At 39.0% G+C, this 25,160-nt stretch overlaps 4 protein-coding genes across 5 annotated transcripts; 1 reads left to right on the top strand and 3 right to left on the bottom strand.

Annotated features, from left to right (window-relative positions):
• Positions 1-1,715: 1,715 nt before the first annotated feature.
• Positions 1,716-2,796, bottom strand: LOC115628359 (cuticle protein LPCP-23). 2 transcript variants are annotated; one of them, XM_030524436.1, is made up of 2 exons: positions 2,408-2,796; positions 1,716-2,281 (listed from the first exon to the last, which is right to left on the bottom strand). In XM_030524436.1, the coding sequence occupies exons 1-2, from the start codon at positions 2,639-2,641 to the stop codon at positions 1,769-1,771; spliced, it is 747 nt and encodes a 248-aa protein (XP_030380296.1). In that variant the 5' UTR covers positions 2,642-2,796; the 3' UTR covers positions 1,716-1,768. The 2 variants fall into 2 exon arrangements, with proteins under 2 accessions (XP_030380296.1, XP_030380294.1); XM_030524434.1 differs by having other exon boundaries at positions 1,716-2,796.
• Positions 2,797-5,241: 2,445 nt separating this feature from the next.
• On the top strand, positions 5,242-5,928 carry LOC115628363 (pupal cuticle protein G1A). Its single transcript, XM_030524440.1, has one exon. It carries the CDS (start codon positions 5,242-5,244, stop codon positions 5,926-5,928), a length of 687 nt encoding a protein of 228 aa, XP_030380300.1.
• A 2,001-nt stretch (positions 5,929-7,929) lies between these two features.
• Positions 7,930-10,579, bottom strand: LOC115628382 (protein late bloomer). The gene is made up of 4 exons (XM_030524465.1): positions 10,472-10,579; positions 10,275-10,409; positions 9,291-9,470; positions 7,930-8,496 (listed from the first exon to the last, which is right to left on the bottom strand). Exons 1-4 carry the CDS (start codon positions 10,562-10,564, stop codon positions 8,380-8,382), a joined length of 525 nt encoding a protein of 174 aa, XP_030380325.1. The 5' UTR covers positions 10,565-10,579; the 3' UTR covers positions 7,930-8,379.
• Positions 10,580-22,712: 12,133 nt separating this feature from the next.
• Positions 22,713-25,160, bottom strand: LOC115628355 (pickpocket protein 28). The gene is made up of 7 exons (XM_030524430.1): positions 24,859-25,160; positions 24,538-24,801; positions 24,214-24,474; positions 23,959-24,163; positions 23,620-23,890; positions 23,314-23,566; positions 22,713-23,077 (listed from the first exon to the last, which is right to left on the bottom strand). Exons 1-7 carry the CDS (start codon positions 25,158-25,160, stop codon positions 22,825-22,827), a joined length of 1,809 nt encoding a protein of 602 aa, XP_030380290.1. The 3' UTR covers positions 22,713-22,824.

Here is a 25,160-nt window from a genome sequence, read left to right as displayed (position 1 = left end):
TATTTAAAGATAACAAATCTGCCAAATCAAACAAATTAAGCAATAACGTAACAGTATGTAGCCATGGACGTTTATTTAAGTATTACAAAATAATTTCTTTTTACTACTAGCAAGGAGCTAAAAGAGCGAAAGAAAGTCTCCAACCCCATGCTATGCCCGACCAACAACCGTAGGTGGTCAGAGATGGTTATAAAGAACAGTTTATAAAGAACTACCTAGATCATTAGTTAAGTTTCTGTTTGGGATTCTTTTTTTACATCGGAACTTCTGCGAAAACTGTTGTGCTGCGCCTGGATCTGATTAGTTTAATGACTAAAGTAAATAAAATTGTCATATATGGCAGCTTTTTAAGATAATACGTATTCAGATATAAATGCTTTAATTCGAACTTGTTCTGCCGAATGTGTTTTAAATCAATTTTTAAAACAATCTAACAATTTCTTTTACATACTTGTATAAGTATGCCAACATATTTTTCAACTATTTTGTGAAAAACAAACAAATGACCGGTTTTGGAACTTAAAAAATTATGTATTAGAATAACCATTAAAAACATGATAGTACAGACATCGAAATACCTTGATAGATATTTATTTGTGTTGATACTTTTTTCAATTTTAAAATCAGACCTTGGTAATATTTATCATGTCAAGTTTTTTTGCAAAAAGTGAACTCCGAAATATGTAATCTGTCTATACTCTGCCACCAGGTTTTGATGTTGCTGCTCTGGATCAACTCTGTACTCTGTATGCAATTCAAAATGAACAGAAGTGTATTATTTGTTTATTAATTTGCTATTTTTTTTTTTAATTTTTAAAATGTGGATCTACAATGTGTTTGATTTTGTTGCCATGCCACGCCCTGGACTGTCACTATTCGTTATTCGTTAAAATCCATTAGCTATCTTAGCTATCTGTTATATTTTTAATGATTTGCCTTAAATGTAAAAAGGCGCCTCTGGCAAGATTAGAGGCACTTCGGCTAACAGCACAGTTGACTGCCCACGCAATATCGAGCGATACATTATATCTGCATAAATAACCGTTAATTAACCCACAATAATCACAACAAGTGTTCAGCTGGTGGCCAGCACGCGCTGCCGTATCCATTGGCATTGACAAACTTATTTCTCTATTATTTGTGCTCGTACTCGTAGTTGTTGTGGCTGTTTCAAAATTCGAGCAAAAACGATTTCAACTTGATAAATCGAAATGACCTCAGGCCGTGCAAAATTTTAAATCCAATTACGAACGACTACACTCAGGCGAGCCCCTGCCACTTTTGTCAGCTGGAAAGGGAGCCATCAAATACTGCGATCATGCTATGAAAAGCCGCTTAGCGCTTGAAACGCCCGCAATATGTGAAGGTCGGCGGTGGCTGAGATGGCGATGACTTGGCAGAAACCGGCTTGGTCGAATATGAATTGTTATTATTGTTGTGGCTGCTTGGACAATTGCACGTTTATTGCTCATTAGATTTCTTCTGCTTAGCCGGTTAATGGAAGTCTAAGAGACTTTGGATTGTGGTCGTAATGCGTTTGATTTGCAACAATTGACTTACTTTTATTAACAACAAATATTTAATTATACAATCAACATCAACTATTATTAACTGAACCGAACCTCAAGCTCATGTTTTTTTTTTCTGTGGGGGTTGGGTTGAAGTTGGCCGAGTCACCAAACCGGGAACTGCTCGTACTTCAAAGGTCACCACCACAAGAACTCTGTCGTCATACTTATGAGGTCCACTGATTGGGGGTGAATGATCTCTAGAAGCCCCAGTGTGTGCCAAAGCCATCGAAGCTCATGTGGGAGACGGCTTCAGCGGGCGAGTAGTGAACCGTTTGAGTGCTGCCGTAGCTGGAAACGCCGGGCGCGTTGTGAGTGTAGGTGGTGGCAGCTGGACCATGACTAATGTGGGTGCTGGCCAATGGAGTTTCATAAGTCTTGGCCACTACTGGAGCAGGAGCAGCATAGGTGACAGTCTTGGCAGGGGCCACATAGGTCTTCTCCAGCACGGGAGTAGGAGCAGCATAGGTGACGGTTTTTGCTAGCGCTGGAGCGGATGCCACATAGGTCTTGGCCACCAATGGAGCTGGAGCTGCATAAGTGACAGTCTTGGTAACAGCGGGAGCGGCATAATGGACTGTGGGAGCAGGGGCCGCGTAGGTCTGGGCCAACACTGGGGCAGGAGCTGCATAGGTAACAGTCTTGGCCAGAGTTTGTGCAGGCGCTGCATAGGTTTTGGCTAGCACCGGAGATGGGGCCGAATAGGTTACAGCCTTGGTAATAGCGGGCGTTATCTCCACTGCTTTCTCAAGAACTGGAGCAGGATTCAGCGTCTTCGCCACCACAGGTGTGGCCTGAGTGTAAAGTGGAGTAGAGTAGCTGATTGTCTTGGGAATGGCCTGGGTGTAGACGTTGTTGTTGATGCGGGTATCGGTCTTGCGAACACTGGAGTACGGCGTGTCCACGGCCTTAGAGTAGCTGGAGACGGTGCCGCCAAAGGAACGCACCACGTTATGTTGAGTGGAGGCCACAGCATCCACAGCGGGATTGGCAATGGCCACATGGCTGCCAATGAGGCCAGCATTGGCGCAAGCGATCAGGGCGCAGAGCGAGATGACGTAGCGGAAAGCCATGGCGATTTTTGGTGAGTGACGCAAGTACACGAGCTGCCAATGAGCTGTCGTTCGAGCTGAGATTGTGACTGTGACTGTTGCTGATTTGGCCGAAATGCTGCGGCTTTTATACGCATGCGACGCGTGCCCAAATGTTGGCAATTGAACTGCCCACAATGCGATGATTGCGTAGCTGTATGTGTTGTGCACTTGCAATTATTTGAAAGCCAATTAAATGCCTGTCGTAATTAGTGCACACTCGCAAGGTGTGCAGATCAAGTGAAACAGCCCAAGTGTAAAATTCATAACAATTTGCCAAACTGAAGGGAAAGGCAAAGCCGGTTGAGAAGGGAGCGGTTAGCGCGAGTGGGAGCAGCTACTTCGTGCGCAAATCAATTGTCAGCATCCCAAGTCGGCAACACAATTCAATTTGGACGCCGTTGTTGCCACCGCCATTGCCTCGCGCTGGCTGTAACAACTTTGGTAATTTCAATAAATATTCATCATACGCCCCGTAAACATACCAAAAAGAACAACAGCAACAAACAGAAGCATCAGCACCAACAAAATTCATTTTGAAAAGTTGCTAAAGAAAACTGCCAGCTCATTCGTATGCCCTCCCCATTCCCATTCCCATCCTCATTCTGACTCTCACTTACACACACGCCCCAAAACAAAAATCATAAACAAGACGTCGCAGTCAACACCACCACCACATCCACACAAACCAAACCAAGCCAAAACCCCACCCACAAACTCTAAAGATATCGTACAATACAAAAAAGTTGACAGTACGCGGCATCACCACTTGGGCGATGGTGGACCAAACCAACAACCACCCTAATGGGCCACTGCCCTTACACGCAGAGAAACATTTGTTGCCTAAGAAAATATTTTCCAGAATTTGTTGTTCCTGGTGGGGCTAGATATTTAGAATGGGTATACACGTAGAATAAGCAATACTCACTCCCATCTTTGCTATACCGATCAAAGACACCGTTCAACCACAATTCGGTTGTCGTTCAATTGATAATTTATAAGATATTCTTCTTGTCGCACTAGGAACTAATAATAAATAACAAAAGAGTTAAATAAATGAATATTTACATAAATAAATAAAGAAATAAATAAATAAATAAATAATTGTAGCGGAACCCTTTTAACACCACTCTTATTTATTTGACTAAAATTAATTAAGTTGTCGAAATCAATTCCAGGAAACATTAATTTTAATTCATTTGTCGAACATCAACGGATTTATTTTACATTTGAGTTTCGTTACGGCATTAAGTACATTTTTTATTAAGTTCAAAAAGATCCATAAAATAATAAAGTGTAAAAGTTGCTTCCTTATAATACAAACAATAAAATTAAATTAAATTTTGGTGACTAACTATTTTTGGAGCAATTAGCCGCAACATTTTCACATTCAAATTGCAAAATAATGTTTGGCCTTGTGTCCACAATTTACGATGTTTTGGCATATTTTAGCGATATTGCTGGAACTGATTTGGATTTGTAATCATTTCGATAAGATGCTTCATACAAGTAAGATAATACAAAGGGTAAAAGGGTAAACAAAATCTCTGGCAAATAAAATATGCGAACTTGACAAAAGACTAGAGAAAATAATACAGTGTAGTTGTTACTTTTCAATACTTGTAAATTGTTCAGCAAAACATTTTTTTAAATCTTGTTTTATATCCTTCCATTCGCAAGTCTTATTTCGCTTTTTTTTGAGAATTTGTAATATTGTTTTATATATAAGAGTTTTAAATGTTAGACAATAATTTTGGCAAAATAAATTTATTAAGTACAGTACTATGAACGGTCTAAATCGTGTTGAGTCTGTGTTTTAGCTCGTCCTGTTTCAAAAGTTCTGTTCACTCTTGAATTGGCCGTGTATTATATTAAAAACAGACTAAGAAACAAATCCACTCTCTCCTTGACTAAATTTAATTTTTTTTTTTTTAATTTTAGCTGAACAACAATGTTAAATATCTTGTTTTTACAAATTGTATTTATTTTAATTCAATTGCATCGCCAATTTCCCGCTGAGTGTAGCGAACATGGGTGTGGGCATATTTGCTGCTTGACTTGAACTCAATTTAATGGAAAAATACGGAGGGCAAATAAAAGTTTTCACTTGTTTTCGGGCGGAAAATTTATGAGCTGCTGATAGTATTCAAAATAATTCACTCTTCATGCGTGAGCAAAAACGAAAAAGTTTGGCAGCAAACGCATTTGTAGCATTTGATTTATGCGCACCTGAAGTGGCGTCTAATTGAAACAGAGACTTCAATCGACTTCCCTTCACCACACCTCAGACGTGTTGTCGTCCACCAGTCGGTCGACCCAATGAACCAGTTTTTAACAGGGCCCGTGTCATTGTCTAGGCCTAGGCCCAAGTCAATCTGTCACGTAACCTAATGTACATATGCTGGCAATGCGCTTTTAGCCAATTTCACACGCTGGTTGGCAAAAACACCAAAATAGTAACACGATTGATATCGACCGTGAAATGTTGGCAATAATTTTCGCTATATAAACAGCGTCGACCACACAGTTCGACATCAGTACCGGTCCACTTCCACAGCACCAGCAACTCCAACATTATTGCAATGGCTTTCAAATACGTCTTGTTGTCCCTTTGCGCTCTTCTCGGCGCCGCTCATGGTGGCAACTTGTTTGCCCCCGTAGCCACCTACGCTGCCGCTCCTGTGATTGCAAAGGTGGCCCAGCCCCACTACGATGCCGTGGGCACCACCCAGCAGAATGTGGTACGCTCCTTCGGCGGCACCGTCTCCACCTACTCCAAGAATGTGGTGACCCCCTACTCGAGCGTGAGCAAAGTGGACTCTCGCACTACCAACAACGTGTACACCCCGGCGGTGGCCAAGACTGTCTACAGCGCACCAGTGGTGACCAAGTCCTACTACACCGCTGAAGCTCCCTCCGTGGCTGCACCAGTGGCCTACACCAAGACTTATGCAGCCCCTGCTCCAGTCGTGACCAAGACCTATGCTGCTCCAGCCGTTTATGCTGCTCCTGCTCCAGTGTTCACAAAGACCTATGCTGCTCCAGCTCCAGTCGTGGCCAAGACCTATGCTGCTCCAGCCGTTTATGCTGCTCCTGCTCCAGTGTTCACAAAGACCTATGCTGCTCCAGCTCCCGTGATTGCCAAGACATATGCCGCTCCAGCTCCTGCTGTTTATGCCACTGCGCCCACCGCCTTCGTCAAGTATTCGCCCGCTGCCACCGTTGCTCATGTGAGCTTTGATGGCTTCGGCGCCCACTGGGGCTACTAAGAGGTGTTGGGTCTCTACCCATTGTTAATACATTGTTGTTGATTTCATGTGCGTAATAAAGTAACCCGTTGACATAGAACACGTTGTCGCTTTTAACTAATTACAGCCGGCACTAAGAGCACTTTTGGACTAATGTACAGTGGAACAACTAAAAAAGGCAGCTTGTAAAATCAAGTCAATAAATGAGCAATGAAAAAGTGAAGCTTATTAAAATTAAAGAGTCTCTCAATGTGTTAAGCTTAAGCCAAACCTTTGGAAAAAATCAATCAATTTTGTATCGAATGAGTCTGTTTACTTATGTTTCAAGCTGTCGGAACAATCATAATTATACAATTTCGCTTCGTTACAAAATTGCTTAGCTTACTCGTTCAAGCATTATCCACATGTGTTTCAAGATCCTTTATGATTTTAAGTCGGAATATAAATTTATGTATTTATATTGTGGCGAGAGTCGCCCCTCGGCGAAGCAATTTGCTACAAAAAATAAAAGGGGCAGCTATGCAAAGCAGCAAGGCCCTGCATCGTAGCGGCCGTTGAAGTGGCTGCAGCAACAAATCTGTCTAGCGGTGTGCCGCTTCGATGCTTGACAGAGACGCTCCCACCTGTGGAGAATGCACAAAGGCAGGGCACAAATATAAATGCGTCGTTCAGCTTAGCTTTATCTGAATACACTTTTATCCACCGTCACTAGCGGACAAGACAGACAGATGACTGCGATTTAACGATTTATTTAAACTTACAAGTTTGCGCATATTCGTGCTGAAAAGATACACGTCTGTCGAGAGGGCTCCAAAAAGAGAACGACCCCTGCAAGTTGGTTGCGGTTAAAGCCCTGAAGCAATTTGCTGGCAATTATCTCTATATATAAAGATACTAGTATATATAAAAGGATGCATATTCTTTTGGCATGGCAGGACTTGACAAATTTGTAATAAATATACAGCAGCATATCAGCAAGCCCGTTGAAAAGTTGTAAACGAGGATCAGATACGCAAATCATATGCGTTCTGAGTTTTTAAGCATATTTTAGTTTTTTGGAATATTTCTAAATCACAGTTATGAAATAATAGTTACTAGCCAGAAATTGAACTAAGGAAGTCAAGCAATTTAAAACCGTCCAGCAGAAACAAGTCAAGCTGCTAGATTATGCTTTTACTTCCTTGTTAAACTTTTATAGTTAGTTCAATTTTTTATTTATTAAGCTATGTTTTATTTCTACAATAAATTCGATTTAATCAAAAAAATTAAAGACCATCATCATATGTGATACATTGAAAATATAATATCTTAAAACAACAGTAAATTATTCACCACACTGTGCGATATCTGGAGGGTCAGCACATGACTTGCTAATGAAAATGTGCGAGTGACCAACGCAGCGTATGCGCAACCTGAAGTGCTCTTAATGAAAAAAAAAAAACAAGAACAAGAACAAAAGCTGCCCGGAAAAATGTTTGTAAATAACAGAAAGTTCAGAATTGTTTGTTTTCAACCCACTCACTCCTCCTCTTCTGGCAGACTAACTCACGCACATTTGTCTAACGCTTAATGGGGCGTATGTGTAACATAATTTTATGCTCACCGCCTCGTGGCACGAAATGGCCAACGCTCTATAACTTCTTTTTTTTCCCGTAATGGCTCAAATATTTAGTGGAAAACTTTTTGTTTGTCTTTTGCCAACTAACAAAAAAAAAAGAAGAAGCAATTCACAAAAAATTGTTGCATGAAGTTTAATGAGGCAGATGACCCTTTGCCGCTATAAACTTTGCGCGACGGTCAACGACGTCAGATGCTTGACCAAAGTGTTAACGTTGGTGCTGTTTCTGCTGTTGTTATTGTTATGGGCGGTGGCGTAAAAGTTTTGCAAATCGTTTGGGCGCACATGAAAAAACATTAACCCGGCGGCCAACGGCAAACTATTTAGCCATAAAGTTGGTCGTTCTATAACATTTTGTATGCATATTTTATGAATTTCGGAATGCTCCAAAAAGTGCGAGCAAATTGTTTTCAGTACAAAATTTAATGTTGACAACAATAAAATTTATGTGGACAGCCATAAGAAAAATATAAAAGGCAGCAACGCTATGTCCGAATCCTTTGCTGCCCTTGGTCCTTGAACATTTGCGCTTAACTGCATTTACATATTGCTCGATGTCCGCACTTTCTGTAGCCAAAGCGTAAGCCCTGCCAAATCTTCCATGGCTGTGATTCTGACGCCAACGCCGACGCCGACGCTGACGCTGACACTGGCGATGGTATTTGCAATAGTTTCTGAGTCGCTTGGCATGCTTTGTTGATTTCTTTATTGGCTCATGCATATGCATATGCATGCCGCAACGGACACTCGAGTGTTTATCCTTATTGATTGTGCAGATGGGTAAGAGATGTAAAAATTCAAAGCATGCCATCCAATTTGTTCTGCATACAAATGCAATTTGGCGCCTCAGCTGTCTATTCGGGATCTCGTTGTAGGAAGAACGATGCTGTTTCTTGCACAGCGCTTGTTAAGCGGTGAGACAAATGCCTCACATACAAATAATACAGGGTGAGCACAACCAGCAACGAAGCCTATAATGTGAAACACGGATTAGGTCAGGAATACCGTTTCAAAGATGTAGCTCACTTAAAAGAAATCAAACGAAACTTTAAGACCTTGCTAGAAAGCTACAACTGCATATTAATCAACCTGTCTAAACCCTATCTATGTAATCTCTAGATTTAATAATCACTTTAATATAATACAAATAATACAGGGTGAGCACCACCAGCAACGAAGCCTATAATATGAAACACGGATTAGATCAGGAATAAAGTTTCAAAGATGTAGCTCATATATAAGAAATCAAACGGAAATGTAACCCTTGCTAGAAAGCTAAAACTGCATATTAATCAATCTGTCTAAGCTAATCTATGTAATCACTAGATTTAATAATCACTTTAATTTAATACAAATAATACAGGGTGAGCACCGCCAGAAACGAAGACTATAAACTGAAACACGGATTAGATCAGGAATAACGCTCATATATAAGAAATCGAACGAAAATTTAGGACCTTGCTGGAATCCTCAAACTGCATATTAATCAATATGCCTAAACTTTATCTTTGTAAACAGTAGATTTAACAATCAGTTTAATTTAATACAAATAATACAGGGTGAGTACTAGCAGCAACGAAGCCTATAATATGAAACACGGATTATATCAGGAATAAAGTTTCAAAGATGTAGCTCATATATAAGAAATCAAACGGAAATGTACCCCTTGCTAGAAAGCTAAAACTGCATATTAAGCTAATCTGCATATGTCTAAGCTAATCTATGTAATCACTAGAATTAATAATCACTTTAATTTAGCATTTACCTGCACTCCAAACGTAATCATTTCTCTACGTAGAATAGTAGTTTTTACATTCGCCTTGGTCAGACAGCCAGCTCTGTACAGATGCTCCTCATCCTCGATGCCTCCATCAAAACAACTTTCGGGTATATAGCCCCTGACTAGCAAATAATCATCAGGTCCAAACTTGCCACAGCATCTAAACTATAGTTGAATTGAAATTAAGGAATATATTAATATAAATAAATTAATATATATATGCCTTTTCTTTTAGAAACAGAGTCTGTCAAAGGATGAAATTCGTGACTACATTTATACTACATTCCGAGGGCGTAGGCAGCTTTTACCAAAGGGGGGTCAAAAAAATTACGATGCATTTAAAAAATAATTTATGCATATGATCAATGAAAAAACTTCAACAAATCCAACTCATTTCCATTCTAAGGCGTTAAAATAATGAACGTGTGGTCGACTTTGTATGGAAACATTTTTTGTGTGGGGGGGGGGGCAAAGCCCACCCCCCTGGATCCCCCCCTGCCTACGCCCTTGCTACATTATTATATTAAAATCATTTTTATCGAAATATAATGAATAAACATAAGTGGTCTCCGTGAAAGCATCCAAATTCATAAGAAATTCTTCTGTCTTAAGTTCTTTTCAAAGATCTGTTCACGGAACAAACTACCATCATAAAAGACACGTATGCATGAGAGTGGATGAGAGGCCGATTGTTATGTCTTATATTGCTCCAGAGAACCGTGTAAGCTCATGTGAAGGAAAGAAATTTCATTCTTAGCAAAATCACATCGCTTGTTTATACATCAACGATCGATCGATTTTGCAAGTGTTTTTAAGAAAGAATTCAAATGACATTTAATTAATATCTAAAACAAAAAATAAAACATTTATCCATGATAATGCTCTATAGAAGATGAGCACTTTGCAAGGGTGTATAAACATCGCTGCATCTCTCAAAAACGAAATGCCGAACAAATGTTTGCTACTTACCTGCTTTTCAATACTGTCTAAGCTGCGATTTGAAGCCCATCTTTCGTGAACCTCCAAAGCAATGGGAAAACGTTGTGTGAGCATCAATAGGGACAGGCCTTGGAACCAAGTAAGCACAAATAACAACACAAGGAACTGTAGACAATTAGAAAATTAGGTTCGAATGGAAATTGTCCCTGACAATGATTGTTACTCACAATTCGGAGACTACGCTCATCTCTTCTGGAAGCAAGTACAACAGCAACGATCAGACCCGCTATGGACATGCTGGAAATGATTAATATTAGCATTTCGTAGCGCACAAACAGACAGCAAACACATTCCCAATAGGATAAGACCATTTTTCCATAATACAAAAAGTCTAAAAGGTTCAGAAACTGCCGTAAACATATGATATATTAGCCATCCATGTAAAAACAATAGTAACAAAGCAGACTTACAAACACAATGCAGACGAGCACGTAGATTACGAAGCGAAAGATTACCAATGTGAAATTCATTGTGTTGGCTCGCCCCAAATGGGAGAAATTATCAAATGAAATGAACAACTGGACGAATTTTGAGTTTTATGTCACAGTAACGTTCCCCAATTTGCCACTACATTTGAGATATTTGCATTCCCCAAATCAAATACTGCATCAGATTTAAAGCTCTCTTCGGATTTGCATGAATATATAGTACATAGTAAGTGCTTGGGGATAAGCCAACGCGTTCCTTAGCTCTCCAAACTATGCTATGGAATTTTTTAATCAAACAGTTGCCATTAATTACTGCAAAATTCTACAGCCACATAACAGACATTTTTTCGACAGCATCCAACAGTTCAAGCCACACGCGTTGAATGAATGAATGAATGAATGGATAGGAAGCAAGGCAAGGAATAAGGCTCCGTTTCCAGCGCTTGTGTGCAAATACGAGTACGTGTGTGTATGTGTGAGGTAGCAGAAATAAAAAATCCAAGTCTCAACCGCAGCTCTGGCTAAAGGCAGGCAGCCGGAGGGTGAGGAGTCAGGCAAACAGCGAGCCATTCAACACAACTAAAAATCAAATTAGGTGCAAACGAGCAGCCGCCAACAGCTTAGACGTAGTCGCGATGTGGAGCTTTCAACTCTCAGCGTTTGTGGGCTCTTGCCCCCGGGCACTGTCAGGCAATGAGGCAGGGTATTTGGAGACGTGGGGGGGAGGGGGTGCTTGTAATGAATAATTTATAATGCACGCGTTGATGTTTTGCTTCTTGCCGTTTCAAGCTTTTAGTTGAAATTAAAACTCTGCGGCTTTTTCATGTTGAATTAAAGCAGAACGCTGGCAAATGCTTTGCTTTCTGTTGTTTTTCGTTCATCACGTGAAGAGAGCACAATGAAAATGGGGAATATGCAAGATTAGTGTTAAGTCACGCTTTTGTCCTCCGATTAGATTCATATTTGAAGATCCAAGACTTAAATGAATCACGGAATTGAATTTAATAGTTGAATACATTTTTAGATCTTCTATTAAACAATTTAAATGTAATTCGAAATCTTTTTCTGTACTTATTTGTTAATGATTTAAATTTATGTTGCCAATTTAAAATGTTTATTTATTTTTTATCGGAGCAGCTGAAGAAAGTTGAAGGCGCCAGTGATAAATGCGCCAGCGTGTATGTTAGTGTCAAGTGCACGTCCTGGAGCAGGCAAGAATTCAATTTGATACACAAACTGATTTATCGACGCACAGAAACCGACGCACACACACACACATAGACACACACACACAAACACGCGTACACATGATTGCCATATACCATTCATAAGCGTTGCGAACCGAACAAGTCAGTGCGGCAAATGGAGATGGGAGGAAGGGCGACTGTATATGAGACGATAAAAAATTACATACACTTGTAACTGTTGCCGTCGCTGCGTTTCGCCTCTAACAAGGTTAATTTGTAGCGATCGTAGAGCATCCAACGCCAGCGCACTGTCATTTATCTTGGCTGTCAGCAGCCTGAAGTGAAAAAAGCAAGTTTCGTATCACTTCTAATTTGAATTTAACAAGCTCGCATCGCAGCGAGGCAGTCACTCAGGCAGTCAGTTAGTCAGCTAGTCAGTTTGTCAGTCAATATCACGGCATGGCCAGAAATTTGAAAATTAAAAATTTATTGCCAAGCGTCAATCATCGATGCTTTGAGGGTGACAAAAACAAAGCGAAAAGAAAAAAGGAAATATCATGTATAGTATGAACCCACAATGCTAGCCAGTTTCATTTACCCATTCACTCACTCAACCATTCGTTCACATCATCAATTGTGCATTGCGATGTTTCAATTTCATTCTTTGGTCCTTCGATAGTCGTTGCCTCGTTTGTTTGGCTGTTGAAACAATTGAAAGCGACACTTTTATGGTTGTTCAGATTTGTAGTAAGTGTAAACTCTTTTTTTTCTTTACATTTTCTGTTTTTTTTGTTTTTGCAATACATTTGTTACTCTTTGCCTTACAGCACGACAAATTTATTGGCACATTGTTCAATTGGCATATGCAATATATACATACATACATAGATACTATGTATGTAGGTACAATGTGCTAATTGCAAAAGCTGTGCACAAATTTGGAACGCTATATGATTCTTTGCTTTAAATGGTTTGTAAATATTTTGATTTGTATTTTCCAAGACATTAGATAATAGTTTTTATTTACCCACAAAACTTCTTGCTGGACTTTTGGGTCGAAATAAAATTTCGTTGCATATTTTGTGGCGTCAAATGGCAGCCACAAAAATGAATGAAATCGTAAAATTCGGGCGTGCTGGTCAGCAGAGTCAGCCACAGAATCAAGCTAATAACGTACATTCAAAAACCGGATGTGCCGCAGACCGCTGCCGCACAAAGCCTGGCCCAAACACACACTCACACATATTCGTACATACATACACACTCATATATATTTGTCTATATGTATATGGCCTATCTATATCTGGGCTCAGACAGTGGCTGTTTGTGTGTATGTGTGCATTGGCTTTTAAGAGCCGAAACGAGTTTTGAGGCCAACGTCTCTAACATAACCCCAATTTGTTTGAATGTTTGTTTGTCTCTCGGCTTGAATTTTTGGGATTGAGATGGGCGAGATCGTAGTCCCAATACACGAAACTAACTGCAATAATCGCATGTCAGACGTTATTCCCAAAAACACCACAAGTTTAGTGGTCACTAAAAATTCAAACAATCAGACTAAAAAACAAAAGGAAAAGCCGCACTACTCTGATTTCTAAGTCGCCGAGGAAGTGTGCATTTTTTCTATCTTCTTCAATATGCGTTCTAGTGGCTAAACTTCTAGGGCCACTCAACTGGATTGGTTTGATTTTGCAATCTTACAGCTATGTACTATTTGTTAATATACTATAAAAAGTATTTTTGACATAACAATTCTGGTTATAATAAAGACAACGCTACTCTTATGTTAGTCTTTTAGCCAAAATCAGTTCGAGAGCAGATTGTTAGTAAAAAAGGAGTAGTTTTCAAACACCTAATGAAGTGGAATGTCTACACGAAAATATCGAATACAAAACAGCCTATGCAGAGCTGGATCTAAAAAAAATTGTTCTACTGTAAGTCAAAATAAGTTTTTCATATACAAGTAAACGCAATCAATGCATCGCTACACATTTCACCATCCATTTCACCATTTCACATACATTGCGAGTATCTGTTTTTTAAATTTTTAATCTTTATTTAAGATCTGTCCTAGATCGGACAATTATTAAATTTTATTAAATGATAACTTTCACATTTTTAAATCATGCCTCTGTCATGACGGTTGCTGCGGGATTCTACCCGAGTGCCTACACGTTGTGAGATTCCTGCTAGTATGAGGGGGCGTGGCTATGCAAGGCGTTAAGTTATGCAAGGTGAGTATTACAAGTATACATTTTTAATTGTTGTAACACATTCAATTTAGTCATAATAAAATAAATTCTAAAATATGTTGCTTGTTTTTAAATTGGTTTAGAAGTGGGTTCACGAACCCATCTCTAATTGAGGCTTCATGTGTATGCTCTATCTGCCTGGCAGCATGCATCTAACAATTGCATTGCAAAACACTCGAGCGACTGCTGCCTTCTCATTCCACGGTTTGGAAACCCTCGGCACTTTAGTATTCTCTCGCGCTGTGTAAATATTTGATTTCTGCATTAAAGTCAATTTGCTTTCATGATTCCGTAATTCATTGTTTACTCGCGTTAGCTTCTATTACGCCTTCCGCCAGCAACACGCTGCGCTGCCACGCCCCCTCATACAGCAATGTTTGTTTAATTTTCTACATTTGCCGCCCTTATTCACGCTTTTATTGTTTATTTTTGCGGAGCCTTTCAGCTGTTTTTTGCTCATCCTCCCTCAGGCACTCCCACGCACTCGCACTCGCAGACACTCACACACACAATCACGGGCAGCATTGCCGCCGGAATCCCGTATTTCCGTTGCACTTCCACTAACACCAGCTCAGCCGCAGCAACAACAACAACAGCACGGGACACAATGATATCCAAAGAGGCACTGCCACCGTCGCATCATCTTTGTTTGTTGCTCGGAGCCAAGTTGTCTGTGCCTTTTGCCTTTTGTCTGCCTGCTGCCAATCCTTAGCTCCCCCCGCCCTTCGTCCTGCCTGTTTTAATATGCGTACTCGACGTTAGAAATTAAATCTGGCGCTCAAATGTTATTTGCGCTTTTCGCTTATTTATTTATTTATTATTTGCTTACGTAGCGCTTCGACTTCCCAAGCTCGCTCAGATCGTGGCCAAGTTTTCATTACGTAATGCAAAATAATATCTTGCTATGAGCACGTGTGTGGGTAAATGTTGCTGGATTTAATTTATGTATTGAAGCAGAAATTTATTTTGTTTTATAGCGGTCGAAATGTAATGGTTATCTGAAATGGTTTATCATAAATATTGAACTACTGGGTTACTCGCTAAAATCTTTAATTAATCTTAAGTTTCTGGTTCTTTCAATCAGGTTATACTTGATCCCAAAATCCTTAATATTGTGAAATCAATTGATTCGGCAGATTAACATCAGACGAGAAGTTTGTAAAAATTGTTCTTATGAATTCCTATTACATGTGAGCTGAGTGAGCTCTCGTTGGAAGGCAGAAATAAAACTAGAAATTGCCCGTTTTCGCCAAGTTTGTCCAAAGGAGCCAATCAATTAGGAATGGACTGTTTGAGTAATCCTCCTAGAATTCCTGACTATGCAGACATTTAAGTAAATCTTGATGGAAGTAATTGCACGGAAGTGCAAAAAATGATTATAATAATCCTTTCTACTATTTTGCCACCTTGTACCTATTTAGAGCTTGCTGGTACTAGTAAGTATAAAATTTGTAATTATATTTTTATTTATTTAATACAATTAATGTGAAGCTTACCTAACTGGATAGTCAGTTGATTATAAGAGAGACACTCTCTCTTAGTCTAATCAAGTCTTAAACGAATTGAGAGGCTTAAGTTGGGTGCACTGACTTTTATATACTCTATACATAGATATAGAACATCTTGTATATACATTTTTAAAAAATCAACAAAATTTAGATTTTTAAACATTTTTGTACCGGGTATACAAATATTTTGCGATATTTTTAAAATTATTAAATTAAATGATGTACTATATTTTACTCTTAATACGATTTATTTTGGGTACATACTATATACATATGTATTTTATGATGTGGTTTCGAAACACAGTTTTCGGTTGTGATTTGACATTTTCACAGTCCTTCTTGAATTTGAATGGATGTGTCGTATGCTTTCTTCATATTTTAAATGCTTTAGGTTTCTTTTTTATTAAATTTAATGCGGAAAGGGCATTTATTTATTTAGTTATTTTTAACAATAAAGATATACCTATAAACAAGATATACCTTTAAAACAAGTACCGTTTGATCTGTTATGATCACGTATGTGGCAGGCTTTTATTCAACTTTAATCTAATTTATTTACTTATCAATTAATATTTTAACAGAGAAAGCCACTTAGAAAAATAAAAATTGATATTGAAAGTGTCTTCTATATTAACTAGAAACTAATCTTCACAAATCAGATTGAAGCACATAAAGATTGTGGAAATTCTATGAATTTGAGTTTTCTCTGTGTTTGTTCACTGCGCCGAGTCCTGCAGGTTGCTGCTCCGACATATTGCAGCTACTTATTTGGCATCATCACTGGATGGTGAAGCCCTATTTCTGTGTGCCCCACCCAGCTCCCGCACAAGCGGGCTATCAAACATCCTTTCATGCATTACAAGACGCAAAAGTCAAATCAATACGGTTTGGTGGAATTATTATGAAGAGGCGCGTCGCTTGCAATTTTAACGAGGCTGCGCAAAACTTTACGCATTTCATAGAGAGAAGCATTCAAATTGAGGTCGGAAAACCACAGCTTTGTCTTCAGCATCGGCATCATCGTCCTGGCGGTTGTCAACGTCATCAACACGCGACGTTGCTGCAGTAAAAAAGAATCTAATTTAGTGCGAGGTTTGCATACAAATGTCGTCGTCAGCGTCTATGTTGCCTCCATCCTCATCTTTGCCAACAAATGGCTGCTACATGTGTGTATGTGGGTTTTGTTTGTGTGTATTTGGTTGTTAATTCTCCATTGATGTCACGATATACATTGATTCGCAATTTCACTCATGTATTTTTTATTAATTGTCTTGCGTTGCCTTTCTGCTCTTGTCTGTTGCCGTTGAAGGCAAAATCTTTAAGCGGAAATCCGCGTCGTTGTACGCCAAACAATTTAATCAAAAATTCTAATTCTAATTCAAAGTTGGGCAAAAGTTTTTAATGACTTTTGCAACTATGCACCAGCAACTTAACTAAGGCACAATTACTGCACCTGATACACAACCGGGCAGGTGTTGTTCTCATGTGTGTCTCAGAGTGAGTCTCAAACTGTGCGTGTGGATGTGTGTATGTGTGATGCAAACAAAACGCAAACCGCTAATCGTGTTACACTAAACTTCATGGGCTCAAAGCAACTTGGCAGCCAGGCAATCGAGTGGGAAATTCCATATGAGCTGAGCGTGTATACTATATGTGTATGTGTTTGTGTTGCCAACAACGTTGGGAAAAGCATTCAAGTCATTTCCGCTTAAGCAGTCAGCCAGCCAACCAGGTGATTGTGATAGCGTGTGTGTGCCACAGGCATGTGATGCAATAGTGACTATACTACTTAGTTGACTTTTGAAAATCACGTGTACTTACAACATTTACTAGAAAAGGTTATAAAAACTCAAATTAATGGAAGGAAAAACGAAAATTGTTTGTAATTATCATTTATTACATAAAAAAAGTTTTCCTTTGAATTATCTTATCATGACAGAACGCATGATTGAACAAATCCAATGCTACCATATAACTTAATAATTGTCCTCCTTAGGACAAATCTTAAAAAGAATAAAGATTTAAAAAAAAAAAAATCTTACAAGTAAAAATATAAGCTATATGGCACTTTTATAACCTCTTAACAAAATAAACATATGTCTCTTAAGAAAAATGAATTAAAAAATTATTTAAAATGATTTTTCATTTCTTTACGAGTGGGTACAGGTATAAATTCTTGAGCACTGTTGCTCTTGTTTAAATCCAATTTTAGTTAAATATTTTTGTTTTTAATTATTTGATTTGAATTATTTAATCAATTTAGTTGTTATATTTAACAGAGCTCTGTAAATTCAGCATATAAATTCAATTTAATTTCGTTCGATTTCCTCAATAGCGCCATTTGATAAGGAATTATTATAGTGTTTCTTAAGAAGTAAAGAGAATAGCCACAACTGGTAACGAAAATGTGTATGAGGCCGCTCTTACAAAACATTCTTAAAGGTAGATGGAACACATTTTTTTTTTCTTAAAGAAACCAAGACGCAAAAGAATAAATGTCTCAATTTGCATCTAATAAGCCATGAAATACTCTAAAATAATGAATAAATATAATTAAGACAGTGATCAAGGGCGTAGGCAGGGGGGGGGGGGGTGGCTGCATAAGTTATTTTTTAAATGCATCGTGCATTATTTAATCAAAATTTTAATTTTTTCTGTCAGCAATATTTTCCTTTCTTTATACCTTCTTGGTATTCATATATCAGTATTATATATCATATCTGCCTAATAACTGTCTATCGAAGTTTGCATTATCTCTTGGGCTAGTAATGTGTTGAGTGCCATTTCTTTTCACGCAGCCATCTCTAATTTGTGCCTGACAACGGATGACATGACAGCTTTAGTTTTGGCTTCGTGCTGATGTCGCTATGCATTTGAATGCCGCAAAATGTTGCACAAAACAGCAACTTAAATGCAAACAAACATGGCGGACGTCAATGGTGGCGATGCCAACGACGATGATTCCGACGATGGCCGCGTGTCGTGCACTTCAGACCGGAAACCGGAAATTTAAAGCTATGCCGAGCAAATGAAGCAAGTCGCCAGTGCTCGACTGTTTGTTATTTGTTGTTGCAGCCATTGTTGTTGCTATTACCATTGGAAACTTTGCTGCGGACGGCTGAGGGTGTTGTAGAAAACTTTAATTGCAATATTTTACGGCTACGGTTTGCCGTTGCTATATCGTCGTTATACTCGTATCTCTGGTTGTTGCTATTGTTTGTTGTAGCTCGCTGAAAGTGCAACAAACTTTTTATTGATATAAGTTGTTGTTGCCTGGCTCTTCATGTTGCCCCACCTGATTGCCAATGTCAAATGTCTTGTCGCTGCCACAAATGGCAACAGCAACAGCATTTATATACAAATTGAATAAGCGAATGCTATTATTGCTGTTGTTGTTGTTATTTGTGTTTCGTGTGGCAGGTTGACGAGTTTCTTTAGTGTTTAATAGCGATTGATGCCTTAACACTTGCCACATTACACCTGAACACACAAACAACACATAGTCGTACATGTGTATATACTTATTTACAGCACACACAACATTTACATTCACAGTTTCTCTCACTGTCGTTACGTGTAATTGAAATCAATAAAGAGCGCATGCGGCAGACGGTGGCACGGCACTTGACAGCCATCAATATAAAATTGTCATAAATTCATTTTTATATACATACACTCATGTATAGTATAGTCTATATCTACGCACGCATATATCATGCATATATGAATCAGATTGGCATGCACGAATGCAGCATTGAAGTGGAGAGTCCAAAGTGCACATTACACACTCGCACTCGTATGTATGCCACCTCTATACTCACATGCCTCGCCATTTTCATGCCTGCCACAGCGGCCGCCATTGTTGCACTTATGGTACAAACGCCAACTTTTCGCATGAGCATGCAAATTTTATTAGGTATGCAAATGTGTCAACTTTATTTGCAATATTTCGACACATTTCGACACTTGTTGCCATAATGAACTCAACGCGCACAAGCATTCGTTTGCTTACTGTGCGTGTGTTTGTGGGATTCATACTATACTACACAGTAGTATATACGATTACAACAGACGTTGGAGGCACGTACGTGTATGCAGTGCACACACACAGGCCCCCACACACTCACACACAACTGTTGCACTTGCGTGTATAATTTATGTTAATATCGCCGCGTGTCGCAACCAAATTAAATTAAACTAAATGGCGAGTGTAAGATACAAACAGATACAGAGAATTATGAGCGAAATATTTTAAAGCGAATGCAACTTTTGCACGTGCACATAATGAACGGGATAAAAAGTCTTTTTACATACTATACATTTTGTAATTAAAATGTGTTCTGCTATTTAAGTTGGCAGCTTTAAATTTAAGGGAAATGCAAAAATTGGCTCTTGGGATACATCCATAGGATAACACTTGCATCTATGGGAAGTATACAAAATACAAATTATTTATGTTATTATTAATGTTTGTTGACATGAATATAAATAAATAAAAATGATATTTCTGTAATCTTATCTTTCTTGGTGCGCTAGAGTGGCAGCCAGGGCGCTTCTTATAACTGGCTGCGTGCCGATAAAAAGCGAAAATTAAGTAACATGCTTTATATAATACATGCGTTGTCAATTAAAGTTTTAGGTTTCTACAATTTTGCGCTACTTAGAAGAATTCATGTCACATTTATTAAATACATTTTTGATAACCAAATAACAAATACAATTACTACTCCCCGGCCAGGTTTAGAAGTATAGACTTCTTTTTGACTGACATGTTTGATTACCCAGTCTCGATTACTATAACATAAAAGACCATTTAAATTGCTATTTTTAAAAATGTTGGTCATACGCAATAATTCTGTATTACTCGCGGCTTTGAATGCTGGCCATCGACTACTAAATGCGAATTGATGAAAATATGCTTTTTTAACAAATCAAACATGAATGAATAAGTATTTATTGTAAGGCACAGCAAATGGTTTATATTATAGCTTCCGTGCTTAGCTCATTTAGTTTGAAACTGATAAAGAAAATTATAACGTATTTTAACGTATTAAATTGGTTGCTAGCTTAATAGTTTCTTTTGTAAACCAAATATTAAATATTTCTTTAAAATACAATCGAACTTGAATTCTTAAAAATTGTTCTCTAGCATTTCCGACTTGCTTCGCCTTTTACCTTATACAATACTTGTACATACATATTTGTAATTGATGTTTCTTATATAGGGTATTATATTTTACCAGTGGAACTCCTTTTTCCGCTCGTTACAGCAACAACAATTGTTTGTCTTTTTCAATTTACACTCACTGAACTACAGCTATATAATTCACAAAAATGCAAATGAAAACATTTTTTTATCTAAGGAAGTCATTTGAAAACATGAATTCTACTATATGCCTGAATATTCCTCAAAAAAGGCTTCGATTATGGTGACGTCCCAGCAACACAGGAATGGTTCTGATGGACAATTAATGCCAGCAATTGGACTTTCTAATTTGCACAGCACAATTCTTGTGTTTCAATGCTAAATCGGAGTGCCTTGAAATGTTCGCAAACTTTGTTCATTGAAACTATAGACACCGATTTGTGTCAACTATAATCTATTTAATTATCATAATTGAATGCAGCACGTTGAATTAACTTTGAACAATTCCAAATAGCAAAGGATTTGCTCAAAGTATTAAAGCACAAAATGAAAAACACACATTTATACGAATGTAGATATGTATGTGTGTTTGCAAGGATTATTTATTAGCTTATAACTTTTGAGAAATGTTTTTGCATTTTCCCCCTTTGTCTATTACCTTTGTATTGTAATTCATAACATTTAAGAACACAAAAACTAAATTCGTTTCATGTTATTGGGAAACAAACGCCTTTTCCCACATTGTTTTATATATATTATATAGATGTAATATTCCAAAATTGGAAATCGGAAATGGCACTTTTGTAATTTGGATTAAATCATAAAAGTACTGATTGTTTTAAGGAAAATTTATTTTCGCAACTTGCTATTTGGTCACAAATTGGAAATTGGAAATCGGAAATGGCACTTTTGTAATTTAGATTAAATCATAAAAATACTAAGTGTTTTAAGGAAAATTCATTTTCACAACTTGCTATTTGGTCACAAATTGGAAATTGGAAATCGTAAATGGCACTTTTGTAATTTGGATGAAATCATAAAAGTACTGAGTGTTTTAAGGAAAATTCATTTTCACAACTTTTCAATTTGTGACAAAATAGCATAATTTGATCATATTTTATAATGTTTGTTTGAATGTTTGTGTACTTGTTTTATATATTAAACAAATTATGGTCAAATTTTGTACACATCATGGATCCGCCAGAGTACTTAAATTAGGGTATTATACTTGTAGTCTATCTGCCAAAAGTGCAGAGCTTCATGTAAGCCCAGCTAAAGTTCAAAAGGAATCTGGATCTGTACATACTTGATTGTGTGCGTGTGTGCAGACTAGGCATAAATTGCAGCTATTGTTTAAATATTTGCCAACATAATTAACTTAATTCAATTGGTTTTCCATTAGGGACGCAGCCACACAGCCAGAGCAAATGGCAGAACGCAGAGCACGCCGGCGCCAACTCCCTTTATTGGCACACGATGTTTGCATAGCTAAAGGTACCCCCGAGTAGCTGATGCCAGCGCCCAAGTCAAACGGCAAGACAGCGGTGTCGGCTGGCAGACGCAGTTGCAGGCAAATCAAAGGCCTGCCTTTGCATAACATATGAGGACAGGACAAGTCAAATGAAGATGAGCTCACTGGAGCATTGGCCGGTCGGCCGTCTGTTGACTTTTCAAATCGAATTGAATGCAGCAGCAAATCACACAATAAAATAATTGATTCCATTTCAAATGCACGCAACCCCAAACCCAAAAGCTCTTCAGTTGACTTGGAAACATGCGGGCTCTATTAAAACTTTCCGATGATGACTTGATTCCCATTTCCTAACTATTTCTGTGTTTGGCTGAGTGCTGAGTAAAGCTTTTATTTGGACTTACTTCATTGTTTGCAGATTTAACATTAAACATAACACTACACAGTGGGATGATGGAAGCAGCAGGTTCTGCTTCAATTGCCACTAAATTATGCATAAGTGGCAGTCGTATCCTATCCTTGGCCTATTCAGGCTTCTTTGTTGGCCTGAGCAGCATGCAAAATTTCTCGGCGGGTCTTGCGGCGCATCCGCAGGTTGGAAATGAGACGAACCGTACAAAAATAGACTAGCTCCACTATGCTCAGTGTGGACACGCCCATGAAAAGACCCAATAGACCTCCACAGTTGGCGAGAAAATCGGTGGTTCCATAAAGCTCCGAGCGACGCGAAGTCAAAAATTGTGCCTCCTTGAAGAAAATTGATACACGAGCCATCTTAAGGCTGAAAAAAAAAAAAAAAAAAATATTAGGTCTGCTTCCGACTATTAGAATAAATTAAATCCACTTTCTTACAGTAAAGAGAAATTCTAAGATAACACCGCCTTTCAAGAATTATATTCTTCACTATTTTGTCCCTTTTCAATTCATTAAAAATGAAACTTTTTAAAAACTGAGGATTTTGTTTCCATGTCGTAAACTATTTCACATATGATATATTGCCTAACTAACAATTCTTACCCCTCTTTTTCATCAGCGGCATTATCCCCCTTTGCGTGCTGGGCTATTGCTTTGTAATCGAAATCGGCTTGAGAAATTTCCGCTTCGTATGCAATGGAGGTGCATGAGGGCAGGCAGTTGCAATCTGTTTTTCCACGATGATTATCACCAGATGACGTCTGGCCCTGGTTGAACTCCTTGAGGAGGAGCTCGTCCTCGGCTCCATCGTAGCACTTCATGTTCGCCGCTCCGCAAACGGGCATATTAGTATTACCTGGCGATTTTACCAATAACATTGATCTGATTTATTCATGACATTTCACTTACGTGGCATAGAAAACTTGATGCAGCCACATTTGGCGAGGGTGAAATTAGCCAGACACTCGAGTTCGCAGTTGCTCTGCGAGTAGATGTTAAAGTACCGTAAATAACGTTCCTTCTGAAAGTAGCACTGACGGCGATGCGGCTCATAGTGCTTGAGGCCATCCGAAGTGGTGATGATCTTGGGGCGTATGGATATAAGCACCTCCTGATCGAAGGGTACACGGAAGTATTGCTTGGACACCTGTGCTACCTCACCAGGTGTATGAAGTAGAATCTAAATCCAAGAGAATAATGGCGCTTTATAAATCCACTAACATTTGTTGACGACATTTCTCAATGTACCTTGAAGCCCTGAACAGGACCGCGACAAATATCATCGAAGTCCACTTCCGCACCACCCAAAAACATATACAGACCAGCCTTGGCGCCGGGACCGAGGACACGATTGGGATAAGTCTCGGTATTGGCACTAATGCTATAACCATCCTCCACATTCCATTCCGTGGCCAAGCGATTCTCCTCGCGAAATATGAAATCAGGTATGATACTGTCATAATATTAGTGCACATCCCGATAAGGAAATCGACAACGAATTACCCCTCGGCACGAAAGATTTCTGCTGGACTCAGTGAGTTGAAGCTGTAGCACACACCATCTTCGGTGACAAACTTGTGAAAGATCTCATTGCATTTCACGGGAAGATTGCGCCATTTACAATCCAAATACGTGTCGCTGAACTGGGGTCCAACTTCACTGAGCGCATCAATAATATCAATACCCTTCTTCACTTTCGGTCCCATTTCAATGTCATTCAAATGTGCATCGCAGACTTGAGTCACAGCCTCGTAAGTAGCTTTTCTACAGGGTGAGCAAAATAATGAAGGAAATTAACATCTCTCTTAGCTTAGCCAGTTCTCTTACTCTGCCACAGTGAGATCTTCGACGTTGCTCACATTGTTGCGGAAGTCTCGTATCTGCCAATAAGTGTCGGTGTAGTTGAAAACCGTTTGGCGCGACTTTGTCTCCGAGCATACGGTGACGGCAGGAAAAGGGATCTGCCAGACGGGCGTTGATTTCTCCGCAAAACTTACAATCACCGGATTATTGTTCCACTTATCCCAGATGTTCATTGTTAGTTTGGCACAGGTGAAAATGGAGAGCATAAATACGCTCACCCAGAAAAGTCTATGGGAAAATATATTTTGATTTGGACTTCCACCTTCCAATCTGAAAACCACTTACCGCTCCAGCCAGGGTCGCTTCTGCTCACCCAGATAGCGTATGCCGTGAATGGTGCTGTAGTCGCAATATTCATGAATGATGGCCTTAGCCGCCTGCAGGCCGCTACCGTACTTGATCTGCCGCTTTGTATCCACCTCCTCATCGCTATCATCTGATATGGTCTCCTTAAAGGCCGATACTGTTTTGGCCATAAGAGCGGCACGCTTCCATTGATTGGATGCGGCTAAGGCACTAAATCTAGGCTTAGCTTCTGGGCCAAGCTCACCGCTCGGCGTTTGCGGCTGTGTGCTGTTCGACGACAT

The sequence above is a fragment of the Scaptodrosophila lebanonensis genome, unplaced genomic scaffold (assembly GCF_003285725.1).
Source record: "Scaptodrosophila lebanonensis strain 11010-0011.00,11010-0021.00 unplaced genomic scaffold, SlebRS2 tig00000113-arrow-arrow-pilon, whole genome shotgun sequence".
Classification (NCBI taxonomy): Eukaryota; Metazoa; Arthropoda; class Insecta; order Diptera; family Drosophilidae; genus Scaptodrosophila; species Scaptodrosophila lebanonensis.
The sequence above is the reverse complement of the archived record's forward strand: the minus strand, read 5'-3'. Positions and strand labels throughout refer to the sequence as shown.

What these genes read in the sequence shown, in the direction of transcription:
- LOC115628359 (XM_030524434.1), bottom strand. Translation starts at nt 2,641, where the DNA reads ATGGCTTTCCGCTACGTCATCTCGCTCTGCGCCCTGATCGCTTGCGCC.
- LOC115628363 (XM_030524440.1), top strand. Translation starts at nt 5,242, where the DNA reads ATGGCTTTCAAATACGTCTTGTTGTCCCTTTGCGCTCTTCTCGGCGCC.
- LOC115628382 (XM_030524465.1), bottom strand. Translation starts at nt 10,564, where the DNA reads ATGCTAATATTAATCATTTCCAGCATGTCCATAGCGGGTCTGATCGTT. An exon ending in ATGAGCGTAGTCTCCGAATT is followed by an intron (nt 10,410 to 10,471) that starts GTGAGTAACAAT and finishes AATTGTCTACAG; the next exon opens with TTCCTTGTGTTGTTATTTGT. An exon ending in TAGACAGTATTGAAAAGCAG is followed by an intron (nt 9,471 to 10,274) that starts GTAAGTAGCAAA and finishes ATTCAACTATAG; the next exon opens with TTTAGATGCTGTGGCAAGTT.
- LOC115628355 (XM_030524430.1), bottom strand. Translation starts at nt 25,160, where the DNA reads ATGTCGTCGAACAGCACACAGCCGCAAACGCCGAGCGGTGAGCTTGGC. An exon ending in GAAGATCTCACTGTGGCAGA is followed by an intron (nt 24,475 to 24,537) that starts GTAAGAGAACTG and finishes CTCACCCTGTAG; the next exon opens with AAAAGCTACTTACGAGGCTG. An exon ending in CATCAAGTTTTCTATGCCAC is followed by an intron (nt 23,567 to 23,619) that starts GTAAGTGAAATG and finishes TAAAATCGCCAG; the next exon opens with GTAATACTAATATGCCCGTT.